General features: G+C 56.5%; 5 protein-coding genes across 8 annotated transcripts; 1 reads left to right on the top strand and 4 right to left on the bottom strand.

Moving 5' to 3' along the window:
• Positions 1-60: 60 nt before the first annotated feature.
• Positions 61-1,216, bottom strand: H257_06646 (hypothetical protein; the record flags this gene model as incomplete). Its single annotated transcript, XM_009831956.1, has 5 exons — positions 61-132; positions 180-368; positions 403-482; positions 539-1,034; positions 1,085-1,216. 5 exons carry the CDS (start codon positions 1,214-1,216, stop codon positions 61-63), a joined length of 969 nt encoding a protein of 322 aa, XP_009830258.1.
• A 164-nt stretch (positions 1,217-1,380) lies between these two features.
• On the top strand, positions 1,381-1,987 carry H257_06645 (hypothetical protein; the record flags this gene model as incomplete). The annotated part of the gene is made up of 3 exons (XM_009831955.1): positions 1,381-1,476; positions 1,535-1,714; positions 1,769-1,987. 3 exons carry the CDS (start codon positions 1,381-1,383, stop codon positions 1,985-1,987), a joined length of 495 nt encoding a protein of 164 aa, XP_009830257.1.
• Position 1,988: 1 nt separating this feature from the next.
• On the bottom strand, positions 1,989-4,983 carry H257_06644 (hypothetical protein; the record flags this gene model as incomplete). The annotated part of the gene is made up of 3 exons (XM_009831954.1): positions 1,989-3,425; positions 3,546-4,045; positions 4,093-4,983. The coding sequence occupies 3 exons, from the start codon at positions 4,981-4,983 to the stop codon at positions 2,003-2,005; spliced, it is 2,814 nt and encodes a 937-aa protein (XP_009830256.1). The 3' UTR covers positions 1,989-2,002.
• A 276-nt stretch (positions 4,984-5,259) lies between these two features.
• On the bottom strand, positions 5,260-7,751 carry H257_06643 (TKL protein kinase). 4 transcript variants are annotated; one of them, XM_009831951.1, is made up of 6 exons: positions 7,311-7,751; positions 6,941-7,250; positions 6,745-6,874; positions 5,875-6,679; positions 5,674-5,819; positions 5,260-5,597 (listed from the first exon to the last, which is right to left on the bottom strand). In XM_009831951.1, exons 1-6 carry the CDS (start codon positions 7,705-7,707, stop codon positions 5,343-5,345), a joined length of 2,043 nt encoding a protein of 680 aa, XP_009830253.1. In that variant the 5' UTR covers positions 7,708-7,751; the 3' UTR covers positions 5,260-5,342. The 4 variants fall into 4 exon arrangements, with proteins under 4 accessions (XP_009830253.1, XP_009830252.1, XP_009830255.1 ...); XM_009831950.1 differs by having other exon boundaries at positions 5,674-6,679; XM_009831953.1 differs by having other exon boundaries at positions 5,260-5,819.
• Positions 7,752-8,062: 311 nt separating this feature from the next.
• On the bottom strand, positions 8,063-11,851 carry H257_06642 (hypothetical protein). Its single transcript, XM_009831949.1, has 10 exons — positions 11,535-11,851; positions 11,408-11,485; positions 10,385-11,330; positions 9,963-10,333; positions 9,373-9,914; positions 9,230-9,328; positions 8,684-9,182; positions 8,366-8,630; positions 8,211-8,309; positions 8,063-8,155 (listed from the first exon to the last, which is right to left on the bottom strand). Exons 1-10 carry the CDS (start codon positions 11,835-11,837, stop codon positions 8,109-8,111), a joined length of 3,249 nt encoding a protein of 1,082 aa, XP_009830251.1. The 5' UTR covers positions 11,838-11,851; the 3' UTR covers positions 8,063-8,108.
• Between the last annotated feature and the right edge of the window lie 20 nt (positions 11,852-11,871).

Below are 11,871 nucleotides of genomic sequence, written 5' to 3'. Positions count from 1 at the left end.
AGTTGGTGCTGCGCTTCCTACCACGGGGTTCAAACGTGTTTGTGTGTGTTGGTTTTCTGTTTACTTGGAGAAATCCAAATATGTCGACGTATCCATGTCTTGGGTTCGTTTGTCGGCAAACTTCATCCGCTCCTAAGCCGCATCTGAGCCCTCGACAGCCACGTCAACGAACGACGTACCAAAAAGTACAGCTGAAACGCATTCAACTCCATGCTCTCGTACGATGCAAACATGTCGAGCTCGTCCACGAGGTCATCCGACAGCTCGACGTCGTCCGGCCCGCCTTCGTCGCCGTCCTTTGTGTGCGATTTGAAGTCTTTCCACCGCCCATAGTACATGGCTTCATCCTGAAACAGGTGGGTAAAGTCCTATCACAACCAATATATGATGAGAAACACACACAACAAGCATGTGGATTCGTGCCAAGAGGGAGTATTGCTTCAACGAAGAGCTTTGGAGCGTGGCTTTCACTTGCCCTTGTACTACGCAGTTCCGTCATACTCATCAACCAAGCCATTATTCGACTGGAACGAGATACCAATCGACTGGACAAGCAGCGCCGTCGCATTGCACGGCGTATCCACGTCCCCAAACGTCGTCATCATGACCCGGACCTCGTCCAGCACCGAGTTGTCCGTGGCAGTTCGATGCACTGCCCCACATGCGCACTTGAACGTCAGCGGCTTTGGAACGTGCTTGACCTTCCACGTCATTTGGTACTTGGGGGACCCCCCAGGCTGGTTCACCTGGGTTCGAAGGGTAGCCAAGTACGGATCCGATAATGCCGTAGGTGGTTTGATTGTGAGCGTTGCGTTGGGGGGTTGGGACTCGTCACGTTCGTCCAATATGGACGATGGTGCCGATCCAGCCTTGTCCTCGTCCTCGTTGTCATAGTCGTCGTCTTGCGTCGTGTCGCGCGGAGGCTGTGCACTCGGTTGAAGAGCAGCCTGTCCACCAGTCTTTGGTTTGTTGTCTTTGATATATTGCAGAATCCGACGCTTGTTGTCCATGGGAAGGGTTTTCCAAGACGTAGTCTATGGCGTGAATTGAGTGATTCAAAACACTGCATCGGCGCGCAACCTACTTCTTTGTACGGGTACTTCATCGCAATCGCATGCAGCAAGCGATGTACTTGCTCCATAAGAGGCAACGTCGCCAGGCCAAACAGTCCATACTCTTCCACGGTGGCGTTGCTTGATGTCGTTTCAGCGTGCATGGCGCTACTGGAAGGCTATCCGGATAAACAAAATGTGGAGTAATTAATGTACTAGTGAATTTTCCGGTTTTCGGATAATCGACGCGGCGGTTGGGCATCCGGATGCTGCGTAAACGGTGCCTGGTCACGAACAAAGATATAGTACTAGGCGAAGGTGGTTCGGCATGTCCGACGAGCTTCGACGCAGCATGGCCACGAGTGATGAGCCAAAGCAAGTGCCACTGGAGGAATGGGATGGTATCATGGCGTCAAAGTCCAAGGTGTATTCTACTATGGTACCGCTCGTCCTGTCGCTTGCAAGGCTAATGTGGTTCGTAGTACCCGTTGACCCCGTGCATGCTCACGCCATATAACACCCCGCATTGCAATCTGAATTCCCTCAAGCAGCGTCTACACCAAAGTCAGACGAACGATGTATCATCGACATCCCAACCCCAGAGTTCCGCCGCCGATGCATCGCATCCGCCATCGTCGTTGCCGTCGAACTGGACCACCCTGGTATGTCGTCGTGTATCGTCACATCTATCGCACATCTAACACCTATTCTTCCAGCCGCCACCCAGTCCCCTTGCTCGGCTCGCGTTCCTCGGCGTTGCGACGTGCATTGGCGCGCCCATCGTGTTGGTGCTGGCGCTGTGCAGTCCGGTGATTGTGTTATTTTCCGTAGCCACGTCGCCGGTATGGGTGCCGCTCTCGGCGTTTCTCTGGTGGAGTTCGTCTCCTCCGACCACCCCCACACGAGTCGGTTCCCCTTCGTCGGCGTCCCATTGAGTCCATCGTCGTAATTTATTTATATATATTAATATCCATCGTCGCCTCGTCGTCTTTTGCCGCCGCGGCCACTGCGTCCACAATCAAATCCCTCGTCAGCGTGTACCGCACATCCGATATCGATGCCGGCTTGCACACTTGGATGTGGTCGAGATCGGGCAGTTTCACGTACGCGCCAAACCCGGGGTTGCTCGATGCTTCCGGCACCACCAGCGCCTCGACGCCGACCAGTGGCAGGCGCATGGGGGCACTCTCCCCCACACTGAGCACGTGCACGTTGTGGTCCTGGACAAAGCCGGCGCACCACTCGTTGAGCGCCTCTAGACGGGGGGTGCCGTGCAAGTCTGACGTGACGGGGTGCTGGATCGAAATGCCTTGGCGGAGGACCGCCGACGCGACCGGAAAGATCGCGGCGGCGACGGGGGACCCGTGGTGTGGCACGCCGTAGAACACGAGGCCCTTGGTGCGTTGGGCGAGCGATGACGTGGCCGCGTCGTGGAGCATCTTCTTGACCACGAGGCCGCCCATGCTGTGCGTGACAAACACCACGGGGCGGTCGACGCCGACTTTGGCCTTTTGCAACTTGACCAGCAAATCCCGACTCGTGTCGTCAAAGCAGAGCGTTTCAAACGACGACTCGGCCGCAAACAGCTTGGAGTCGTACCCCAGCGACACCACGCGGGGGTTGACGTGCTGCCTCAGGAGGTCCGCCACGAGCCAGTCGGAAGCCCACACTTGACCCGCGGCGCCGCCGGCCCACGTCTCGAACGCACAGCCCAGGAGCCCATGCACAAACACGATGTCGACATCGTAGTCCGTCGCTGCTGCTGCATTGTCTTGGGGCATCGTGAACGGGTGCACGCCTTCCATGTACACGACTCCGTCGTTGCGGTGGGTTGAAACCTCGTCCTCTTCGTCGGTCCAGCCATCTTCTAGCATTGATGACGATGTATGAAGCGCGGTGTGTAGGTTGTGCAACGCCCGCGCGGCGTGGGTCTGGACCTTTGACGTCACCTTGGAGTGCGCCAACTGCTCCAGTCGGGAGCTCCAAAACGGCTGGCGCAGTTCGTCGACGACGGTGGCGGACGGCGCAGAGAGCAAATTCGCCACCACGCGGGCCCATTCCTGCTGCAGCCCCGTGACCGCGGCGGCATCCGCGGACGTCGACGACTCAACCGACTTTAGCATGGCACGCAGCAGCGGCAACCCGCCCGCGCGAATGAACGCCGCTTGGCAATCCGGACGGTCCAGCACAAATGCGAGCGCGCAGAGGGCGCGGGTGTGCGCGAGGACGTAGTGTGTGGCAGAGTTGGGTCGCTCCGACTTGAGGGGGCGCGTACGGCTTTTGGCGGCGCGGACCGTGCTGGCTTGCCGACGGACGTCCATCGGGACATTTTCCAGCACGGAATCGAGCACTGCCACGACCCACTCTTGCATCCTATGTGTATCAACATCAGAAACGTACAACAGCTATACGCACATCACCAGCCATCAAGTACAAAGATCACACATTGAAAGCACATATCAGCATATTGCATCATCATATCGCTCGCCGCACCCCTGGTTGCGAAACTTGCCGTGCGAGGAAATCGCATCCAAACACGCGACGGCATTCGCCGCAATCTTGGGGTCGTCGTGGGTAGCAAATGACGTGAAGAGGTCGATCCACCCGCGCACGACCGTGGGCTCGTCAAAGTCCAACACGTCGACGTACTCGTCATGGTCGACGTTCGGGTTGACATTGTCCACGGACGACAGCGCGTGGTCATCCAACGAGGACGCGTGATGGAACGCCAACGTATGCACCGCGCCCAGAAGGAGCGCCGTGTCGGCCGCGTCGGCGTGAATCTTCTTGTACAGCGTGTCCAGCGTGCCCTTCGCCGCCAGTTTCACACGGACCGACTCGTGCGCTGCGACGCTCGTGATCGCCTGAAGCGCTTCCGCACACACGAGCTTGTCGTCCGACGCTAGCCAGTGCACGATCAGGTCTAGCCTATCGTCGTCTTCAATCGGCAAGCCACTGGCACACATCTCCTTGACCAGTCGCGCCGCATGTAGCTACAACAAGTGTAAGAGGTTTCGCAGGTTGTACTCGATCCTCCTACCTGGACCAAAGGCGAGCTGTTGTTGTCGATCGCTAAGATGGCAGACCACACGTACGGATTGCGCATGAGAATGGCGCGGGTGCGGGCGACGCGGTCGTCGCCGAGCCAGTCCTTTCGCCACCGGTACCGCGGCGTCAGCGCCTTGTTGCTGGCCGTGGCCGCCAATGCCCACCACGCAAACTCGGCGTACGGAGCTGGCAGATCGGGGGTGCACACTAGCGCAACGAGGGAGTTGAGGTTCGCAGGTCCGAACCGGCATTCCGCGCCGTCTAGGACGGTGAGTGCCCGGAGCGCGTTGCCGAGGCGCGAGTCCACGTCGTGCCGCTTGGCCAAATGCAGCAGCGCCTTCTTCCCGTACCTCGTGGCCCGTTCGGCGATGGCGGCGGCGCACTCCAAGTTTGTCGCGAGCTGATTGATGGCTCTGTACGACGCGTCGGGGCTTTGGTTGCGTGTGTCGCCAGCGATCGCGTTGAGAACGAGACTGAATTGACTGCTGTCAATGACCCGTTTGGCGTCCTTGGATGTCAACGGCACCGACGGGTCAACAAGGCGGAACGGATTGCCGCCCGCCTCGTCGGACGTTGAGGTGTTGGCGTTCATGTTCGACGACAGCCAGCTAATGTACGCTTGGGAGGCAGACACCGTCGCCGATGCCAATAGATCGCCAAGATCACGAAAGGCACTTTGCTCGACCGCGTAACTCCGCGTCGAGAGCATCGATGGCGACGAAGGCTGGACCTTAGTCTCATCAAAGGAACGGGAACGTGCAGCTGGCCGAACATTCTGCTTCGGCACAGACTCGGATAGGTCCTCGGGATGGTAAAGCCAAGTGGATACAACCCCAGCGCCAGCCACACCGGCCATAGTGCCGAGGAGTCGCCGCGTGTGCATCATGTTTAGGTCACGGCTTCTTCAATATGACCGCCCTAGAGTTTTAGATTCCCATGCATGTTCAAGATGCGACGATTCCGGATAACGGCATGGCTTTTACGTTGACTTCCTTTTTATAGAATTGGATATAAACATCAAGCTTAGGTCTTTTTTAATGGAGGTTTGTCGGTGGATTGGTTGTATCCGGATGAATCTACTGTCGACGTCATGGGTATTCCAGCCAATCCACACGCATTATTTCAAACCAGTAGAAATATGGACCAATCAGAGAACGTTTTCGAGTCATCATATGAGTGGGGGTTTCAACTTGACTGTAAATCCACGTGGCATTACCACCTTCAACAAGGTCACGTTACAGGTTACAGTCCCATCTTGATGAGCTTCTCTTGCTCGAGGATGGCCACGACGGCGGCCATGGTGGGTCGTTGGGCCGGGTTCACATGAAGACACGAGTGGATGAGCTTTTGAATCGGCCGCGGACACGACGGAGACACGGTGGGCCGCAGCTTCCCAGTGACAATTTGCACCATCAACGACTCGTCCGAGAGCGACGCGCCTTGGTCTCTGATGTCGGCGTACGGAATCAACCGCGTGTCCAGCTCCGTCAAGAGCACCTGCGGGGCAAGGAACGTTAGACACTTCAGGCTATCCCGTCAATTGTCTTTCGAATACAGTATGGTTGGTACGTACACCAAATGAATACACGTCGGCGGGGATGCTGTAGTCTTCGTTGCGCAACAGTTCCGGCGCGGCCCACTCCATGGTCCCCACGGCCGCCGTCATGGTTTCCTGCGACGTCCACACCCTGGCAAACCCAAACCCAGACAGTTTGGCACCTACATGTTCCATCGTCACGTCCTGCAACATGTTCACGAGAAGAAGTAAATGAACCTAGGCCGGGGGTGAGCAACACTTTGCTCGCCTTGATATTGCGATGCATCAAGGTCGGTGCTTGGCCGTGCAAGTACGCCAGCCCCAGCGCGACGTCCATGGCGAGTCGGAGCTTTTCACTGTGCCACGTCAGCTCGCGCTTCTTCTTGTCCAGCAGCGCCCGCAACGTCCCGCCGGCCATGAACTCTGTCACACATTTGAGGTCGTCTTTCGTGGTGAACGTGAACCCTCGAAACGCGACAATGTTTGGGTGCGCCAACTTGGCCATCATGACGATTTCCCGGACAAGGTACTTGCGGTCTTGGGCCACGTACTCGTGGGGAAGCGTCAGGTTGAGCGTCTTGACAACCACCGCGTCGCCGCGGTAGTGCCCCAGCAACGTACTCATGTACGACGACGGGATCTGCCGCGACACGACGCAGTCCCGCGCGTGAATCCAAAAGTTCGTCCGCAGGGGCGCCAGGTGTTTGAAATCTGGATGTGAAGTGTCAAACAATGACGACGACACGGTGCTGCGGGGGGCGCGGGACGATATCTGGTGTTTGATCTGCAGCTTCTCCACGACGGCATCCGCCACGCGCGCCTGCTCTTCTCGAAGCACTTGGACAATGGCGTCGGCCGACGGTCTCAGCAACGAGTCGAGTTGAAGGCAGGCGCGGACGAGTTTGCTGATGGATTTCGGGCACGACGGGCTCACCGTGGGCCGGACGACGCCGGTGATGATGTTGGTTACGAGCGCATTGGACGTGTCAGGGTGGGCATTCGCATACGGCAAGTCCCGCGTGTCCAATTCCACGAGAAGTACCTGCATGCAAACTTAGTGTGTGCACTCACTTGTGTGTGCAAGGATGTACATCTATCGAATAGTACCCCGAATGAATAAATGTCGATCTTTTCGTTGTAATCTTCGTTGAGCAGCAGTTCGGGCGCCGACCACTCGATGGTCCCGACCTTTTGCGTCATCGTTTGCGTGTAGCTCCATTCCCGAGCCGACCCAAATCTACAAGTCATGAGACAAACCACCAAACGGCAATGTGGACGACATGTCAACGCACGATAACGTTACCCCGAGAGTTTGGCCGAGAGCGACGCCGTGAGAAGTACTTTTTCTGCTTTGATGTTGCGGTGCATGATTTTGGGCTTGAGGCTGTGCAAGTACTGGAGGGCGGACGCCACGTCCAACGCGATAGTCAGTTTTTCCCGCCGCCAGCTCAGCTCGCGCTTGGGGTTGTTGAGCAGTGTGCGGAGGTTGCCGCCGTCCATGAACTCTGTCACGCACTTGAGATTGTCCACGGTCGTGTATGTGAAGCCCAAAAACGCCACGATGTTGGGGTGCGACAGCTTGGACAGCGCTCGTATTTCCTTGATGAGGTCGTCTACGCAACGTCATGTCAGGATGAGGGATGGCATGTACTCGATATGATGGGCAATCGTACTTCTCTCCTTCTCCACGACATTCGCTGGTCGCTTGTTGAACCCAAGGAAAGACTTGATGACAGTGGGGTGGCCTTGATAATACCCGACGTGGGTATGCATGTACGACGACTTGAGCGCGCGGGAGCTGCCGCAATCATCGGGGTCGATCCAAAACTTCTTTAGTTGCAACAGCGGCGCGTACACGATGTCCATGTCTGAAGCCTGCACTGCCGGTGCTGGTGCTGCGGACAATTGACGCCTGCCACTGATGCCAGGAAAGCCCCGGTGGCTTTGGGCAAACCCACTGTTGCTCCGTGGCAGCTGAAAGTTGCCTGGTGGAGGTGCAGGGTAGTATTCATTGGCAGTGAGCGGTCGCTGCGACTCACGGGGCTCTTCCTTGCTATTGTTGCAGCCCATGATGCTGCTCTGCTTTTTGGACGTACAGTACCTACCCAGCCAAGATTAGGCAAAGTGCAAAGATTAGGCAGCGGTATGGGTACCTTTATACGACGAGATGCAGCATGTCATGGTGGTTGTTATGTCTTTATATTATATAAATGTCGTTGGATTGAAACAAATTACAATTGGCGACTATAATGCACCGACACAACTTGCCAAACATTTAGCTTGATTTTAATATACTTTTACCCCTTCCAAAGTTCCAACTGAACCTCAACGAAGTGAGTAATTTGAAGTTGATGCGAAAGGTCGCACATCGAGTATTGACAGAGCTTGCATTGTGTGTACAGGCCCCACGCAACCAACAACATCACGTATATAGTGGTCAATGCCTTAAATTAGTCGTGTGGTGGATAGGCTTATCGTCCCCCGCTCTCTTTGAGTAGCTGGACATTTTCCGCAATGCCTATAACAAACAACGTAACGCTTTATCCACGCGTACAAGTTCCCACGATCCTTACCCATTTGAGCTGCGCAATGGAACGGCGTCATATTGGTGACTTTCGACGGTGCATTCACAGGAGCTCCGTTTGCCAGCAAAGCACGTATCGCTCCTGCCCCTGAACCACGACGTAACGTCATCACCTGTTTCACACATTTCCCATTTTGTCCTGACCTTTGGCTCGCGCCGACGCAATGTGCAAGGGCTGCCATCCTTTCTTGTCGTAAGCTGTCACAGACACCCCCGCGCTCAACAACGTTGGGAATATCTTTGGGTCCAACACATCAGTGTCGATTTCTGCGGCCAAGTGGAGCAGGGTCGCCCCTGTCTCTCTTTCAACCATCGTCAGTTCGTAGCCCAGCTGGCGAAGCAGTTCTAGAACTGCCACGTTGGAAACTTTCGTCGCCGTGTGCACAGGCGATTCGCCCAGGCCGTTCACCTGCCGCAAAGATGTCATTCGACACAATGGTTCGACGTATGGTGACTACTTGCCTTGGTAACGAGCACACTGCCGGCCTTTTTTAGAAGCAGGTCCACACCGTAGATGTAGCCCGTCCGACATGCAGTATGCAACGGCGTGTCCAACGTCTTGTTGGTCGCTAAAAGTTCCGCGTCGGTCATCAAGTTTACAAGGAATTCCACAGATGCATTCTGCTTGGCGAGGATGGCAACATGCAGCAGGGACATCTCTTCGTGGTCTTTGTCCCCCAAACTTCCCCCTTGAGCCACGAGCATCGCCAAACACGGCACGTTTCCAGCCACGACGGCCTCAAACAACGCCGTGCGGCCCAGCCGGTCGCGAAGAAATAATGCGGGGGCTTCAGCGTTGAGCAGGACGCGCAGTGTAGTGGGGGGGAATGCTCCCCGAACTGCGTAGTGGATGGGGCTGCGGTGGTCGGAATCCACACAACTCACATGCGCGCCGAGATTAAGCAGTTTCTTGGCCCCGACGTCACTGCCTACTTTGGCGGCTTCGTGTAGTGGTGTGCACCTAGACACAGATTAACACGAGAGTGTGTCAAAAACGAATAGGTCTACCCGAGGTGGTCTTTGATGTCCAAGTGGACACGATGGACGGCAATGTACTCGCTGAAGGTGTATCCGTGCATAGCAGCATCGTGGATGACTGTACGTCCTCTGAAACAAACACTTATTACTCTCGAAATCAGCACGACATGTACCGGTCATCTGCATGGAGCAAGTTCGCGCCTTGGTCCACCAAGTGCAGCGCAATGTCACTGTGGGCCACCGCGTGCATCAACGCTGTCCGTCCAGCTCGGTCGACCAGGTCAATTGTGGCACCGTGGCGAAGGCAAAAGCGCACGACAGTGTAAAAGCCCCGCATCGCTCCCTTCATGAGAAGGGTGTATCCGTCATCATCCCGGTCATCAATCTCCATGTCTCCCTGTTCCAGCAGGTGCTCAATGTTGTTGAGGGGGTCGTCGACCGTCAAGACGGCAGTCGCTTCTTCGTCGCCTTCGTCGCCGCCGCCGTTTAGCACGGCCGCATCTTCGTTTTGATCCATGAGGCCCCACTTCTTTCGGATGTCCCCTGCAATGGCCTCGTGGCCGTTGGACATGGCCACTCGCCACGCTGTCTGGTTCTTCTTATCTAATACTGCCACATCTGCTTCTGCATGCAATAGACTCCGCACGGCGCCACGATCGCCCTTCTTGGAAGCGTAATGCAATGCCGTCGCACCTCTCGCATCTTGGTAGTTCAACTACACACGAAACGCACATCAAATCGACTCGGAAACAAGTAGTCTTACCGATGCTTTGGGACTTTGGTCCACGAGCAACTGGATCATGGGGGCGTGGCCGCCCAGGATTGCTTCGTGGAGGGGCGTGCGTAGGTACTCGTTGTCTTGGTAGTTGACGGCCATGCCGTACAAGATCAACTTCTCCGCCGTCGACACCATGCCGTTCCGCGCCGCTTCGTGCAGGAGTGACCGACCAGTGGTTGCGAGTGCAGGGGCTTTTGTGAGCAAGTACTCGGCCACATCAGCATGATTGTACTTGACGGCCAGCATAATCGCCGTGTACCCTTGGTGATTCTCCACGTTTAGCTTGATGCGACCGATCACAGACCGGACAATGCCTAGGTGGCCCCATCGACTCGCCACTGCGAGCACTGTATTGCCTACACCCCGAGCGTAAGAAACAAACAGAAGTTCAACATAGTAGGAACTACCGTGGCCATCGACGCCGTTCGGGTCCAACGGGGCGTCGAGTCCACACCCGTCCAAAAGGTCGACGACGATCTCCTTGCAACCCTTGCGGGTGTACACAAACACGTTGGTTTCTTGTTCCAGTCGCGTCTGCTTGGCGTGGCATCGGCCGAGGAACCCCCGGACGATGCGAGTGATTTCGATCGACGACATGAACGTCACCTCGTCCCGCCGCCACCATGCGCGACTCGTGCTGACAAACCGACCGAGGCGACCGCGGAACACACGTTGGATGGACAGCGCGGCTGCCAGTGCGATTTGATGCGCTTCCACAGAGCGCAGACGGCGCACTCGCTGTCGCCCCATGGAACCCCGGAAACACCGCTGAACGATCATTGCCGCCCGATCCCGCCGGGTGTCGCGAGACCGGTTGGACTCTGCGGCCCAAGCTTTTGCAGCCAGACTTCGCGTAAATACATTCTGGATGAGCCGGACGGCGGCATACTGCACCGCGAGGCGCCGACTGCGGGCCACCCCGCGACCAACATATCCCCGATACAGTCGTTGGGCCTCCAGAGCCAAGTGCATCGCGAGGGATTCGACAAGACGAACGCGGACCTTCCGAACGAAGGCGAGGGCCAACTTCCGGCGCACCATGGCTTGGATGGTCCTCACACTGTTGTGCTGTCGTTCCTCTGCAACCATTTGCCTTTCCTTGGCCACCACCATCGTCGCCAGCAACTGGCGAAAGCGGCGCTGGATCACCACGGCCGCGGCGGTCTGCTCGCGCACCTTGGCTCGGTACCGATCCTTTTCTCCAAGGATGAGTCCCGTGCCCGTGGCGACGTCCTTCATGGCGGCGCGCACTTTGTTGCGAATGAGCAGCGTCTTCTTGACATTGCCAAAGTTTTTCCGCAGCGAGTGACCGCGGTACGTTCGTTGGATGACGCTGGCAGCGCCGTACTCCACCTGAAACAGTTCCCAGTTCCGGTATGAGACGACAAGCATTGTACGACGATACGAGGGGGTAGGTGTTGTAGACGTACTCTATGGCGATCAAAGCGTTTATCCTCGAGATTCGCCATGAACGCATGCTTTTCCGATACAAGGGCCTTTTTGTGCCGCTGTGACCGAAGTGTCAAGACGAGGGAAATGCAAGACTTTCATGAGTACCTCAAGCTGGTCGGTTCGTCGTTCTAGTGTGTTTTGCAAGGGTGACACGAATAGGGGATCGAGGAAGTTATCTACATGGGCATAGGGCAGGGCGGTGGCTTTATGCAGCGGCGAGTCGCTGGCTTTTGACTTGGCACATGGCCTTGTGGTAGTGACGATCGACACGACGTCGCTATAAGTACATCGCCGTGTGCCAAAGTAGATGGATGGACTAGAGGACAGTGCTTCGTGGACGTTTACGACGCTGTTTTGGATCTTCTCTGCTTGGTGCCGGAGCCAAGCGTCCCGCGCGGCGTCGGTCATGGTGCCTTTTCCCGAATCTCGCGATCTGATTGGC

The sequence above is a fragment of the Aphanomyces astaci genome (genome assembly GCF_000520075.1).
Source record: "Aphanomyces astaci strain APO3 unplaced genomic scaffold supercont1.13, whole genome shotgun sequence".
NCBI lineage: Eukaryota > Oomycota > Saprolegniomycetes > Saprolegniales > Verrucalvaceae > Aphanomyces > Aphanomyces astaci.
Note: the sequence above shows the minus strand (reverse complement) of the source record. Positions and strands in the feature narration are given on the sequence as shown.

Bases quoted from the DNA above. Each gene is read 5' to 3' on its own strand.
- H257_06643 (XM_009831950.1), bottom strand. From the start codon at position 7,707: ATGGGCTGCAACAATAGCAAGGAAGAGCCCCGTGAGTCGCAGCGACCG. The intron at 6,680-6,744 runs GTACTATTCGAT...GTTTGCATGCAG, and splicing joins TCGACATTTATTCATTCGGG to GTACTTCTCGTGGAATTGGA. The intron at 5,598-5,673 runs GTACGTACCAAC...CTTGCCCCGCAG, and splicing joins CCGACGTGTATTCATTTGGT to GTGCTCTTGACGGAGCTGGA.
- H257_06642 (XM_009831949.1), bottom strand. From the start codon at position 11,837: ATGACCGACGCCGCGCGGGACGCTTGGCTCCGGCACCAAGCAGAGAAG. The intron at 9,915-9,962 runs GTAAGACTACTT...TTTCGTGTGTAG, and splicing joins ACCAAAGTCCCAAAGCATCG to TTGAACTACCAAGATGCGAG. The intron at 8,156-8,210 runs GTAAGGATCGTG...TGTTTGTTATAG, and splicing joins CCATTGCGCAGCTCAAATGG to GCATTGCGGAAAATGTCCAG.